This window comes from Monodelphis domestica, chromosome 2, assembly GCF_027887165.1.
Source record: "Monodelphis domestica isolate mMonDom1 chromosome 2, mMonDom1.pri, whole genome shotgun sequence".
Taxonomy (NCBI): Eukaryota; Metazoa; Chordata; class Mammalia; order Didelphimorphia; family Didelphidae; genus Monodelphis; species Monodelphis domestica.
This window is the reverse complement of record NC_077228.1, coordinates 249,652,355-249,667,669: the sequence shown is the minus strand read 5'-3', so window position 1 is coordinate 249,667,669 and position 15,315 is coordinate 249,652,355. Positions and strand designations below refer to the sequence as shown.

Below are 15,315 nucleotides of genomic sequence, written 5' to 3'. Positions count from 1 at the left end.
TCCCAATTTGTACTTTCCTTCTAATTTTGGTTATATTGGCTTTGTTTGTACAAAACCTTTTTAATTTGATGTAATCAAAATTCTTTATTTTATATTTTGTCACTTTTTCTAAGTCTTGCTTGGTTTTAAAATCTTTCCTGAGGTCTGACATGTATGCTATTCTGTGTTCACATAATTTACTTGTTGTAGAGTGTGAGATGTTGATCCAAACCTAATCTCTTCCACACTGTCTTCCAATTTCCCAGCAATTTTTATCAAATAGTGGATTTTTGTCCCCAAAGATGCGATCTTTGGGATCGTCATAGGCTGTCTTGTTGAGGTCACTTTCCCCAACTCTATTCCACTGATTCTCCTTTCTGTCTCTTAGGCAGTACCATATTGTTTTGATGACCACTGCTTTATAGTATAGTTTGAGATCTGGGACTGCAAGGCCACCTTCCTTTGCATTTTTCCCCCATTATTTCTTTGGATATCCTTGATCATTTGTTCTTCCAAATGAACTTTGTTATGTTTTTTTCTATTTTAGTTTTTGATAGTTCCATGGGTATGGCACTAAATAAGTAAATAAGTTTGGGTAGGATGGTCATTTTTATTATGTTAGCTTGTCCTCCCATGAGCAGTTGCTGTTTTTCCAATTGTTTAGATCTAGTTTTAATTGTGTGGAAAATGTTTTGTAGTTGTGTTCCTATAGTTTCTGTGTTTTTCTCAGCAGATAGATTCCTAAGTATTTTATATTGTCTAGGGTGATTTTAAATGGAATTTCTCTTTCTAATTTTTACTGCCGAGATGTGTTGGAGATATATAGAAATGCTGGTGACTTATGTGGTTTTATTTTGTATCCTGCAACTTTGCTAAAGTTGTTGATTATTTCCACTAGTTTTTTAGTTGATTCTCTCGGATTCTTTTTTTTTTTTACTTTGAAACATTATTTTATTTGATAATTTGATAATATATCATTTTCAAACATTGGAAACAAATATTTTCTTTTCCACCACCCCCTCCCCCTCATCCTGCCACCCCTCCCATAGCCAAAACGCGATTCCACTGGATATCACATGTGTCCTTGGTCCGAACCCATTTCCGTGTTGTTGGTATTTGTATTAGGGTGTTCATTTAGAGTCTTTCCTCAAGCATATCCCCTCAATCCCTGTAGTCAAGCAGTTGCCTTTCCTCAGTGTTTTACTCCCACAGTTTGTCCTCTGCTTGTGGATAGTGTTTTTTCTCCTAGATCCCTGCATATTGTTCAGGGACATTGCATTGACACTAATGGAGAAGTCCATTAAGTTCGATTGTACCACAGTGTATCAGTCTCTGTGTACAATGTTCTCCTGGCTCTGCTCCTTTTGTTCTGCATCACTTCCTGGAGGTTGTTCCAGTCCCCATGGAATTCCTCCACTTTATTATTCCTTTTAGCACAATAGTATTCCATCACCAGCATATACCACAATTTGTTCAGCCAATCCTAATCAATCAAGTCAATAGATGTTAAGTTCACATAGACACAGTGCTAGATACTAGAGATACAAAGCCAAAAAAAAAAAAAAGACAATATCTGCCCTTGAGAAAATTACCTTCTCTTGGGGGAAACAGTATGCACATACATAAATAAATCCTAAACATATACAAATTAAGTTCAAGATAATTTTTGATGGGGTATAGGAAAGCACTAATATCTGAAGGGAACAAGATTCACATAGGAAGTGGTGCCCATGAGGGGTTGTATTCTAGCTGGAGATTCTAAGAGATAAAAGTGAGATGGGAGTATATTATAAGCATTGGGGGAAAGTCTATACATAATGATGAGAAGGGAACTTTTTTTTTATTTGAATTAATTTATTTAGTCAATTTAGAACAATATTCCTTGGTTTCAATAATCACATTATTTCCCTCCTTCCCATCCACCCACCCAACCCACAGCAGATGCACAATTTCATTGGGTATTCTCTGTGTCCTTGATCAGAACCCATTTCCACGTTGTTGGTGTTTGCCCCAGGATGTTCATTTAGAGTCTACATCCTCAATCATATCTCCCTCGACCCATGTAATCAAGCAGGTGTTTTTCTTCTATGTTTCTACTCCCACAGTTTTTCCTCTGAATGTGGATAGTGGTTTTTCTCATAGATTTCTCCAAGTTATTCAGGATCTCTGCATTGCCACTAATGGAGAAGTCCATTACATTTGATTGTACCATAGTGTATCAGTCTCAGTGTGCAATGTTCTCCGGGTTCTGCTCCTCTCACTCTGCATCAATTACTGGAGGTTGTTCCCATGGAATTCCTCCAGTTTATTATTCCTTTGAGCACAATAGTATTCCATCACCAATATATACCTGAATTTGTTCAGCCATTCCCCATTTTCCAATTTCCAGGAGGTCATCCCCTCATTTTCCAATTTTTGGCCACCACAAAGAGTGCAGCTATGAATATTTTTGTACATGTCTTTTTCCTTATTATCTCAATGGGGTACAAATCCATGCTAAGGCTGGATCAAAGGACAGACGGTCTTTTAGCACCCTTTTGACATAGTTCCAAATTGCCCTCCAGAATGGTTGTTGGATCAATTCACAAGTCCACCAGCAATGCATTAATGTCCCAACTTTGCCACATCCCCTCTAGCATTCATTACTTTTCTTTGCTGTCATGTTAGCCAATCTGCTAGGTGTGAGGTGATACCTCAGAGTTGCGTTGATTTACATCTCTCTGATTATAAGAACACTTTTTCATGTGCTTATTAATAGTTTTGATTTCTTTAACTGAAAACTGCCTATTCATGTCCCTTGCCTATTTATCAATTGGAGAATGGTTTGATTTTTTTGTATAATTGATTTAGCTCTTTGTAAATTTGAGTAATTAAACCTTTGTCAGAGGTTTTTGTTATGAAATCTTTCCCAATTTGTTGCTTCCCTTCTAATTTTAGTTACATTGGTTTTGTTTGTACAAAACCTTTTTAATTTGATGTAGTCAAAATTATTTATTTTGCATTTTGTGACTCTTTCTAAGTCTTGCTTGGTTTTAAAATCTTTCCCTTCCCAAAGGTCTGACATGTATACTATTCTGTGTTCTCCTAATTATAGTTTCCTTCTTTATGTTCGAGTCATTCACCCATTCTGAGTTTATCTTGGTGTAGGGTGTGAGGTATTGAGCCAAACCTAATCTCTCCCACAATGTCTTCCAATTTTCCCAGCAATTTTTATCAAATAGTGCATTTTTGTCCCAAAATCTGGGGTCTTTGGGTTTTTCATAGACTGTCTTGCTGAGGTTATTTACCCCAAGTCTATTCCACTGATCCTCCTGTCTCTCAGCCAGTACCAAATTGTTTTGATGACCACTGCTTTATAGTATAGTTTGAGATCTTGGACTTCAAGTCCTCCTTCCTTTGCATTTTTTTTCCATGATTTCCTTGGATATCCTTGATCTTTTGTTCTTCCAAATGAACTTAGCTATGTTTTTTTCTAATTCCGTAAAGAAGTTTTTTGGTAGTTCAATGGGTATGGCACCAAATAAGTAAATTAATTTGGGTAGGATTGTCATTTTTATTATGTTAGTTCATCCCACCCATGAGCAATCAATGTTTTTCCAAATGTTTAGATCTAGTTTTAACTGTGTGGAGAGTGTTTTGTAGTTGTGTTCATATAGTTCCTGTGTTTGTCTTGGCAGATAAGATTCCTAAGTATTTTATATTGTCTAGGGTGATTTTAAATGGTATTTCTCTTTCTAATTCTTGCTCCTGAAATGGGTTAGAGATATATAGAAATACTGATGACTTATGAGGGTTTATTTTGTATCCTGCAACTTTGCTAAAGTTGTTGATTATTTCAACTAGCTTTTTGGTTGATTCTCTAGGATTCTTCAAGTAAACCATCATATCATCCGCAAAGAGTGATAGCTTGGTCTCCTCATTGCCAATTTTAATACCATCAATTTCTTTTTCTTCTCTAATTGCTACTGCTAGTGTTTCTAGTACAATGTTAAATAATAGAGGTGATAATGGGCATCCTTGCTTTACTCCTGATTTTATTGGGAAGGCTTCTAGTTTATCCCCATTGCAGATGATGTTGGCTGATGGTTTTAGATAAAAACTTTTTATTATTTTTAGGAAAGGCCCTTCTATTCCTATACTTTCTAGTGTTTTCAATAGGAATGAGTCTTGTATTTTGTCAAAGGCTTTTTTGTGTCTCTTGAGATAATCATGTGATTTTTGTTGGTTTTCTTGTTGATATGGTCAATTATATGGATGGTTTTCCCAATATTGAACCATCCTTACATTCCTGGTATAAATCCCACCCGATCATAGTGGATAACCTATGTGATAACTTGCTGGAGTCTTTTTGCTAGTATCCTATTTAAGATTTTTGCATCTATGTTCATTGTGGAGATTGGTCTGTAGTTTTCTTTCTCTGCTTTTGACCTGCCTGGGTTTGGAATCAGTACCATATTTGTGTCATTAAAGGAATTTGGTAGAATTCCCTCTTTGCTTATTTTGTCAAATAGTTTGTATAGTATTGGGATTAGCTATTCTTTGAATGTTTGATAGAATTCACTTGTTCAATACATCAGGCCCTGAGGATTTTTTCTTAGGGAGTTCTTTGATGACTTGTTCAATTTCTTTTTCTGATATCGCATTATTTAAGAATTCTATTTATTCTTCTGTTAATCTTGGCAATTTATATTTTTGTAAATATTCATCCATATCACCCAGATTGGCATATTTATTGGCATATAATTGGGCAAAATAGTTTTTAATCATTGCCTTAATTTCCTCTTCATTGGAGGTGAGATCTCCCTTTTCAGCTATGATACTGTTAATTTCGTTTTCTTCTTTCCTTTTTTTTATTAGATTGACCAGTATTTTGTATATATTTTTTTCAACATACCAGCTTCTAGTCTTATTTATTAGTTCAATAGTTCTTTCACTTTCTCCCTTAATTTTTACAATCCCTAATTTAGTTTTCTTCTGGGGATTTTTAATTTGTTTGCTTTCAAGTTTTTTGATTTACATGTCCAATTCATTGACCTCTGCCCTCCCTGATTTGTTAATATATGAACTCAAGGATATAAATTTACCCCTGAGTACTGCTTTGGCTGCATCCCATAGGTTTTGAAAGGATGTCTCACCATTGTCATTTTCTTCAATGAAATTATTAATTCTTTCTATGATTTGTTCTCTAACAGATTTTGGAGAATCATATTATTTAATTTCCAATTAATTTTTGATTTGACACTCCATATATCCTCATTGATCATTATTTTTTTTTTGAGTTATGATCTGAAAAGGTTTCATTTATTATTTCTGCTTTTCTGCATTTGCCATGTTTTTATAACCTAGTACATGGTCAATCTTTGTGAATGTAACATGTGCTGCTGAAAAGAAGATGTATTCCTTTTTGTCTGCATTTTTTTTCTCCATATATCTATTAACATATATCTATTAACTATTATCTGTATCTATTAATTTTTCTAAGATTCTATTCACATCTTTTACCTCATCCTTATTTATTTTTTGATTTGATTTATCTAAATTTGTTAGTTGTAGGTTCAGGTCTCCTATTAGTATAGTTTTTCTATCTATTTTATCCTTGAGCTCCACTAGTTTCTCCTTTGGAAATTTGTATGCTATAACCATTTGGTGCATAGATGTTGATTACTGATTTTTCCTCATTGTCTATACTCCCTTTTTTTTCAGGATATAGCTAAATTCCCTATCCCCTTTAATCAGATTTATTTTTACTTGGTTTTGTCAGATATCATGATTACAACTTCTGCCTTCTATCAGTTGAGGCCCAATAGGTTTTGTTCCAACCTTTAAGTCTAACCCTGTGAGTCTCTACCTGCCTCAGATGTGTTTCTTGTAGACAACATATGGTAGGATTTTTGATTCTAATCCACTCTCCTATTTGTTTTCATTTTATAGGTGAGTTCATCCCATTCAGTTCAAAATTATGATTGTCACTTGTGCATTCCCCAGCATTTTGATATCCTCTCCTATTTCTGTCCTTTCTTCTTTTGCTATATCCTTTCAAACCAGTGGTTTACTTTTAATCAGTCCCCTTAATCCCCTCCCTTAATATGTTTTTCCTTCTCACTTTTCCTGTAGGATAAGATAGAATTCAAGATCCCAATTGATCTAGATGATCTTCCCTCTCAGAATTGATTTCACTGAGAGCAAGGTTTAATTATTATGTATTAGCACTCTCTTCCTCTCCTTCTTATAAGAGTATTCTTCCCCGTCCATGTGTATCTTTGTGTGATAAATATTATCCTATTTATTTTATTTCTTCAAATATCTCTTGGTGCAATCTTTGATTCCCTCCTCCCTTTTTCTTTTTTTGAATATCATCTTATAGCCCTTAATGCCCCAATCACTTCCTGTGAATGATTCTTCTGATTACTATAATAGTGAATCTAATTTTTGAGAGTTACAAATAACATTTTCCCCATATATTAATATATATAATTTGATCTAATTGTAGCCCTTAAAGAAGAGAGTTTGGATAAAAAAGAAAAAAACATTTTCCCCCTTTCCCCTCTCTTTCTTATTTACCTTTTCATGTTTCTCTTGATCTTTTTGTTTGAATATTAAACTTTCTACTTAGTTCTGGTCTGTTCTTTACAAATACTTGGAAATCTTCTATTTTATTGAATGCCCATACTTTCGCCTGGAAGTATATACTCAGTTTTGATGGATAGATGATCCTTCGTTGAAGACTCAATTCTCTTGCCTTTCTGAATATCATGTTTCAGGCCTTGAGGTCCTTTAGTGTGGAAGCTGCCAGGTATTGTGTTATCCTGATTGGTGCTCCTTAGTATCTGAATTGTCTCTTTTTGTCTTCTTGTAGAATTTTCTCCTTAGCTTGAAAGCTCTGAAATATGGTAATTACGTTCCTGGGAGTTGTCTTTTGAGGATTTAGTGTAGAGGGTGTCCTATGAACTCTTTCAATGTCTATTTTGCTCCCTTGTTCAAGAACATCAGGACAGTTTTCTTGGATGATTTCTTGTAGTATGATGTCAAGATTTCTGTTTCTTTATGGATTTTTAGGTAGACCAATGATTCTCCAATTCTCTCTCCTTGCTGTTTTCCTGATCTGTCATCTTCTCAGTGAGATATTTTATGTTTTCTTCTATTTTGTCAGTCTTTTGACTTTTCTTTATTACTTGTTGCTTTTTTGCAAGATCTTTGTCTTACAGTTTTCTAATTCTGGTCTTTAAAGACTGGTTTTCATTTTCAGTTTGGTCTGTCCTGCTTTTCATGGCTTCCAGCTGTTTCTCCAATTGGGAGTTCTTGTCCTTTAAACTGTTATTTTTCTCTTTGAACTTTGAACACTTTTCTTGCCAGAAGGCTTCCATCTTTTTGATAAGCTCCAATTTAAATTCTTCAAGAGCTTGTGGACAAGTTCCATTTTTTTTTTTTGGAAGGTTTTGGGTTTATTTGAATTTCCTCCGCTATTTCCTCTATAGCCTGGGTCTTCTTGTTTTGTTTTTGGTGGAGGGAGGTTGTAGCTCCTGGGCACCATTTGCCATCACTGGTGGTTTTTCCTTCCCTTTTTAATCAGAGATCTGAGTGAGATGAGTTGGCTCTCTGTGTGTGGAGTTAAGGAGTAAGGATTTTGCCTGAGGCAAGCTATCGAATCTCCATAGCTTCTGCTGTTTGCTTCTTTTCTCTGTGTTATCTTCCCGCGAGCGCCTATGATCTGTGCTCTTTTGCCTGCTGGGGTTTCAGGTGTAGCTGCTCTCAGGTAGGTCTTTGATAGTCTTAGTCATCTCCCAAGGACCCAGAAGTGCCCCTTATTCACTCTAGAGTTTCCCCTGGCTCACTCGCTGGTTCTGGTGCATGCTGGCTCTGGCTTCATAGGTGTGGTGGGAAAGGGTAGATCAGTGTGCTTTTTGATGGGAGCTTTTTCACCCCCTTATTGTGTGGAAATGCCCACATCCCATGTGCCTTCAGTGCTGTACTGTAGAGTCCCTTCATTCTTATGAATTTAGTTTTGGTCTTTTGAGGTAGTCTATATTGGTGGGTGCTTAGGAGAGGAAGAGTCTTGGGTCTAGACTGCTGCCATATTTACCCAGAAGTCCCCCTTCCAATATCATCTTAAGTAATATTGAGCTTTTCAGTTCCCTAAAGTATCTAGATCATTTTCATTTTGTCAAACTGCTCTCTAGCTCTCACCAATGTTGTAGTCATTAAGTTAATTATCTTATCTTAAGTGTACAGGTTTACATTTATCCCTATTAAATTTTGTTTTATCATCTTTTAGTGTAATAGTCTTATGTCTGTCATTGTTTATTAGCTACCCTTCCTAACTTTTTTAGTTTTTTTTTGCAAATCTGATCAGCATTCCATATGCTAGTCATTGACAAAAGTATTAAATAGCTATAGCCAAGTATAGACTCCTGTCATAGCCCACATCTCCTTTAAAAGTTGACATTGAACTGTGACTATTTTCGAATTCATTTTTGAATCTACCTAATCAAAATATCTCCTAACTTGAATAGCATGAGGGACTTTATAAACTTCTCCAGTATTTCTTAATTTACTAGGGTAGTAGAATTGTAAAAAGGGCAAATGGTTAGTCTTGGTTTATTCTTGATATCCATTCTGTTCTTCCTCCTATCATTTTTTTTTTCACCAAAATGCTCTCTACAGTGATTTCCCTGTTTAGTTACTAGATTTTTCTCACATCAGTATACCCTAATAAACATTGCTACTCTACCTCCTCTTTTGACTCTCCTGTTTGCTTTGAATAAGATATATTTGTGTGTGTGAAATGCTATAGTTATCTGTATCATCCCAAATCATAGTGTTAAATGTGAGGTCAAATTTGCCTCTGCATTAGATCCCCTTGTTTGGGCATTCATATATACTACTACGACAGTAGTAGTTCTTTTAAGATTTTGTTATCTGTGAACTAGTGATCATCTCAATTGTTATTCCCTCTACATTTTAGCTCCCTTCTAGGATATCTAACTAACTTTATGCCTTCCCTTTTCCTTTAAAGCCTTCTTGATTAGATTTGCAAAATACTAGACAAATTCATTTTTATCAGCTGTTGTTAGCTAGCTATACTGTTTCCTTGGCCAGAAGCCTGTCATTATTTTAAGCTCTATTTTAAAAATCATAATCCTTTTTCTTTGATACTAGCCTCTTAATGAGATGTTAGCTTTCTAAATTTATCAGGCCCTTCTGAATTTGTTGCCTTTGTTCTGCAGCAAAATTAAAATGCCATCTGTTAGTTAGAGGCAGTTACAGAGTACTGGATCTTGAGTCAAGAAAAAAGACCTGAGTTCAAATATGAACTCAGACATTTATTGGCTTTGTGATCCTGAGGAAGTCACTATACTTCTGTGTGCCTCAATTTCATAAATGTAAAATGAGAAAAATAATAGTACCCACCTTGCAGGATTGTTGTAATGGTCAATTGAGATATTTATAAAGCCCTTAGCACAGTGTCTGGTGCTTAGTAAACATTTTTTTTCTTCGCATAAGATTTTGTAGTCTTTAGCATTGCTTTCTAAGGCAATATAATTTGTGCTCCTATGTATCACCTAAATGAGTCATCTGATTTCTTAAGTTTTGTGAAGTTCTCTATAATGTCTTAGATACATGCTCCAAGAAGAAAATCAATGACTGTGTTTATTATTAGAATGACAAATAATTGATTCAGGACTCCTCAGCAGACAGTCATTGGTTATTATTGCTCATTTCTTTTTCATCTGACTCTTATCCCTGACCTGGAAGATCCTGTAGATTTACACATCATTCCTTGGAAGATAAGCAACTGCTTTCTAATAAAATATAAACTCTTTAAGGCAGAGACTCTCACTTTTATATTTGTATTGCTGTCACATAACAAAAGTGCATGATGGTTGCTTAATAAATATAAGTTCTTCATTGATTGATTTTTTTCCCCTTCCCGGTTATATTTCTTTCTTAAGAACCTTTTATATCTTTTGTTGATTCCATATATTTAAGTAGCCCTTTCCTTTTTTCTCTATGATAGTCTCTCCTCTAACTTCTAACATATAGTAGTATTCTCTGCCTCTTTAAGGTTATTTTTCTTTATTTTCATATTGATACTCTGAGTTGTTCCTCAAGTCTCTTCTCTAAGAGAGCGAACAGCCTAAACTTTGGACACAGATACTTGGTATTCTGTCAAAGCTAAGTGACTGCTTTATTCACTATTTAGTGAATTTACTATTTAGTAAAATTTCCCCTGTATTTTATTCTTATTGGAAATTAGGTATTCGGTTTCTAACTTCCAGTAGCTCCCTTGGAGAACTGCTGTGGAAATCTTTATTGCCTTTTTATCTCCCCCAGGCATAGTTAATTGATTAACAAATGGATTCAGATTAATTTGGATTTGACCTATTACAATCTTTCTTAAGTCTTAATTTCTAAGAAGTGTTTTTTTAATATAGCTTATGTACAGTCAGCTGTGAGGGCTCATGATTTGATGTATATGTAGATCATTCTTTTATCCTTAGAATTTCAGTAGAAGCTAAATGAGGTCATTTTCACATTTGTCCCTATAGAATTCAGGAGCTTTGGGATTTAAGCCCTATGTAGGATTCTTATGTACTAGGCAAATACTAGAGAAATTGAAGTCTAGAACTAAGTAAAATAAAGGTAAAAGGAAGGAGAAAATTAAACAGGTTTCTTACTTGCTTCTATCTTTAACTTTTATTTTCTAGGGCTTATTAAATATCCTGTTGCAGAGAAACCATGCTTTGGTAAGTTAAGTTGTTTTTTTACTGGTTATTTTAGAATTAGTTGACATATATATATAAAAAGAAAATACTCATTTTTCCATTTCTGTTGAACTTTCCTGAAGAGGCATCTATTCTATTACTCTTTTGTGTTTTGCTTTTTAGGCGTCAATGGGAAAATCATCCAGTCCGCTATTATTAATAGCACCTACTCAAGTCATGACATGGTTGCAGCAGTATCATGATCATTGCCAGGAGATTTTAGATGCTATCAAGTAAGTGATTAGCACCTGCTTGTCCACTTACACTACCATTCCCCATACCTGCTCTTCCTCAGGAGGCTTTGAAGAACAAGGATTTTAAAACTTTTTTGTCATGACTCCTTTGGTAATCTGATGAGGCCTATTAACTCCTCCTCAGAAGAGAATTTTATTTTATTTATTTTAATTTTTTTTTTAAATAAAAACCCTTACCTTTCATCTTGGAGTCAATACTGTGTATTGGCTCCAAGGCAAAAGAGTGGTAAGGGCCAGGCAAGGGGGTTAAGTGACTTGCCCAGGGTCACATAGCTGGGAAGTGTCTGAGGCCAGATTTGAACCTAGGACCTCCCATCTCTAGGTCTAGCTCTCAATCCACTGAGCCACCCAGCTGCCCCCACAGAAGAGTATTTTAAACTTGAATGGTATAGCAAAAATAGTAGTTATAAAATAATAAATGAAAATATATAAGATTACAAATGAAGCAAACTAATAAAATAAAGTTATTAATATATTTGAAAATAGGTTCATGGGCTCCAGATTAAGAACCTCTTCTCTAGAATTCTTGATGCTTGCTTAGATATCTTACTTTTGGCAACAGGAATCATATATCTTGTGTTTCTATCAGAACCATAAAGCAGATACTGTTCAAGCTCTGAACTAGTAGCAAAATATGAGAGAAAAGAACCTGAACTTGATCTTTTTGCTTCCCAAGCAGCTATGAATTTGAATCTACTCTTGCCTTAATGGAACCATTCCTGACGAATAGTTTTCTTTTTCTTTCTTTTTTTTAACATTATTTTATTTAGTCATTTCCAAACATTATGTATTGGAAACAAAGATCATTTTCTTTTCTTCACTACTCCCCCTCCCACCACATCTCCCATAGCCGATGCGCGATTACACTGGATATCACATGTGTTCTTGATTCGAACCCATTTCCATGTTGTTGGTATTTGCATTAGAGTATTCATTTAGAGTCTCTCCTCAGACATATCCCCTCCACCCCTGTAGTCAAGCAGTTGCTTTTCATCGGTGTTTTTACTCCCATAGTTTATCCTCTGCTTGTGGATAGTGTTTTGTAGATCCCTGCAGATTGTTCAGGGACACTGCATTGACACTAATGGAGAAGTCCATTACCTTTGATTGTACCACAGTGTATTAGTCTCTGGGTATAATGATTTCCTGGTTCTGCTCCTTTCGCTCTGCATCACTTCCTGGAGGTTGTTCCAGACTCCATGGAATTCCTCCACTTTATTATTCCTTTTAGCACAATAGTATTCTGTCACCAACATATACCATAATTTGTTCAGCCATTCCCCAATTGAGGGGTATCCCCTCATTTTCCAATTTTTGGCCACCACAAAGAGCTCAGCTATGAATATTCTTGTACAAGTCTTTTTCCTTATTATCCCTTTGGGGTACAAACCCAGCAGTGCTATGGCTGGATCAAAGGGCAGACAGTTTTTTATCGCCCTTTGGGCGTAGTTCCAAATTGCCCTCCAGAATGGTTGGATCGGTTCACAACTCCAACAGCAATGAATTAGTGTCCCTACTTTGCCACATCCCCTCCAGCATTCATTACTTTCCATAGCTGTCATGTTAGCCAATCTGCTAGGTGTGAGGTGATATCTCAGGGTTGTTTTGATTTGCATCTCTCTGATTATAAGAGATGTAGAACACTTTTTCATGTGCTTATTAATAGTTTTGATTTCTTTGGCTGAGAACTGCCTGTTCATGTCCCTTGCCCATTTATCAATTGGAGAATGTCTTGATTTTTCATACAATTGATGTAGCTCTTTGTAAATTTGAGTAATTAAACCTTTGTCAGAGGTTTTTATGAAGATTGTTTCCCAATTTGTTGCTACCCTTCTGATTTTAGTTACATTGGTTTTGTTTGTACAAAACCTTTTTAATTTGATATAGTCAAAATTATTTATTTTACATTTTGTGACTCTTTTAAGTCTTTCTTGGTTTTAAAAACTTTCCCTTCCCAAAGGTCTGACATATATACTATTCTGTGTTCACATAATTTACTTATAGTTTCCTTCTTTATGTTAAAGTCATTCACCCATTCTGATTTTATCTTAGGGGTGTGAGGAGTTGATCCAAACCTAATCTCTCCCACACTGTCTTCCAATTTTCCCAGCGGTTTTTATCAAATAATGTATTTTTGTCCCAAAAGCTGGGGTCTTTGGGTTTGTCATAACATGTCTTGCTGAGATCATTTACGCCAAGTCTATTCCACTGATTCTCCTTTCTGTCTCTTAGCCAGTACCAAATTGTTTTGATGCCTACTGCATTGTAAAATAGTTTGAAATCTGGGACTGCAAGTCCTCCTTCCTTTGCATTTTTTTTCATGATTTCCCTGGATATCCTTGATCTTTTGTTCTTCCAAATGAACTTAGTTATGGTTTTTTCTAATTCAGTAAAGAAGTTTTTTGGTAGTTCAATGGTTATGGCACTAAATAAGTAAATTAATTTGGGTAGGATTGTCATTTTCATTATGTTAGCTCGTCCCACCCATGAGCAATCAATATTTTTCCAATTGTTTAGATCTAGTTTTAACTGTGTGGAAAGTGTTTTGTAGTTATGTTCATATAGTTCCTGTGTTTGCTAGGCAGATAAGATTCCTAAGTATTTTATATTGTCTAGGGTGATTTTAAATGGTATTTCTCTTTCTAATTCTTGCTCCTGAAATGGGTTAGAGATATATAGAAATGCTGATGACTTATGTGGGTTTATTTTGTATCCTGCAACTTTGCTAAAGTTGTTGATTATTTTGAGTAACTTTTTGGCTGACTCTCTAGGATTCCTGACGTAAACCATCATATCATCTGCCAAGAGTGATAGCTTGGTCTCCTCATTGCCAATTTTAATACCATCAATTTCCTTTTCTTCTCTAATTGCTACTGCTAGTGTTTCTAGTACAATGTTAAATAATAGAGGTGATAATGGGCATCCTTATTTTACTCCTGATCTTATTGGGAAGGCTTCTAGTTTATCCCCATTGCCGATGATGTGGGTTGATGGTTTTAGATATATACTGTTTATTATTTTTAGGAAAAGCCCTTCTATTCCTATACTTTCTAATGTTTTCAATAGGAATGGGTGTTGTATTTTGTCAAAGGCTTTTTCTGCATTTATTGAGATAATCGTGATTTTTGTCAGTTTGCTTGTTTATATGGTCAATTATGTGGATGATTTTCCTAATATTGAACCATCTTTGCATTCCTGGTATGAATCCTACCTGATTGTAGTGGATAACCTGTGTTATGACTTGCTGGAATCTTTTTGCTAGTATCCTATTTAAGATTTTTGCATCTATATTCATTAGGGAGATTGGCCTATAGTTTTCTTTTACTGTTTTTAACCTGCCTGGTTTTGGGACCAGTACCATGTTTGTTTCGTAAAAAGAATTTGGTAGAACCCCTTCTTGGCTTATTCTGTCAAATAGTTTGTATAGTATTGAGGTTAGCTGTTCTTTGAATGTTCGATAGAATTCATTTATGAATCCATCTGGACCTAGGGATTTTTTAAGGGAGTTCTTTGATGGTTTGTTCAATTTCTTTTTCTGATATGGGGTTGTTTAGGTAATTTATTTCTTCTTCTTTTAGTCTAGGCAATTTATATTTTTGTAAATATTCATCCATATCACTTAGATTGCCATATTTGTTGCCATAATTGGGCATAGTAGTTTTTAATGATTGCCTTGATTTCCTCTTCATTAGAGGTGAGGTCTCCCTTTTTCATCTTGGATACTGTCAATTTGTTTTTTTTTCTTTTTTTAATTAGACTGACTAGTACTTTTTCTATTTTATTTGTTTTTTCAAAGTACCAGCTTCTATATGTTCTTTGACTTTCGATTTTATTAATTTCTCCTTTGAGTTTTAGGATTTCTAATTTAGTCTTCATCTGAGGATTTTTAATTTATTCACTTTCTAGTTTTTTAATTTGCATGCCCAATTCATTGACCTCTGCCCTTCTTAATTGGTTTATATATGAACTCAAGGATTTAAATTTTCCCCCGAGTACTGCTTTGGCTGCATCCCATAGGTTTTGAAAGGATGTCTCGCCAGTGTCATTTTCTTCAATGAAGTTAATAATTGTTTCTATGATTTGTTCTTTAACTAGCTGGTTTTGGAGAATCATATTGTTTAATTTCCAATTAATTTTTGATTTATCTCTCCATGTACCCTTAATAATTATTATTTTTATTGCATTTTGGTCTGAGAAGGTTGCATTTATTATTTCTACCCTTTTGCAATTGTTTGCAATGATTTTGTGCCCTAATACATTGTCAATTTTTGTTAATGTACCATGTGCTGCTGAAAAGAAGGTATATTCCTTTTTGTCCC

At 34.9% G+C, this 15,315-nt stretch overlaps 1 protein-coding gene across 6 annotated transcripts in view; it reads left to right on the top strand.

Moving 5' to 3' along the window:
• ELAC2 (elaC ribonuclease Z 2) overlaps nt 1-15,315 on the top strand; it is a 105,814-nt gene that overhangs the window by 82,401 nt on the left and 8,098 nt on the right. For all 6 annotated transcript variants that reach the window (XM_001373477.5, XM_056817459.1, XM_016430891.2 and 3 more), the window contains 2 exons: nt 10,686-10,724; nt 10,866-10,975. In XM_001373477.5, the coding sequence (XP_001373514.3) occupies nt 10,686-10,724; nt 10,866-10,975 (149 nt within the window). The remainder of the gene's footprint in view (nt 1-10,685; nt 10,725-10,865; nt 10,976-15,315) is intronic.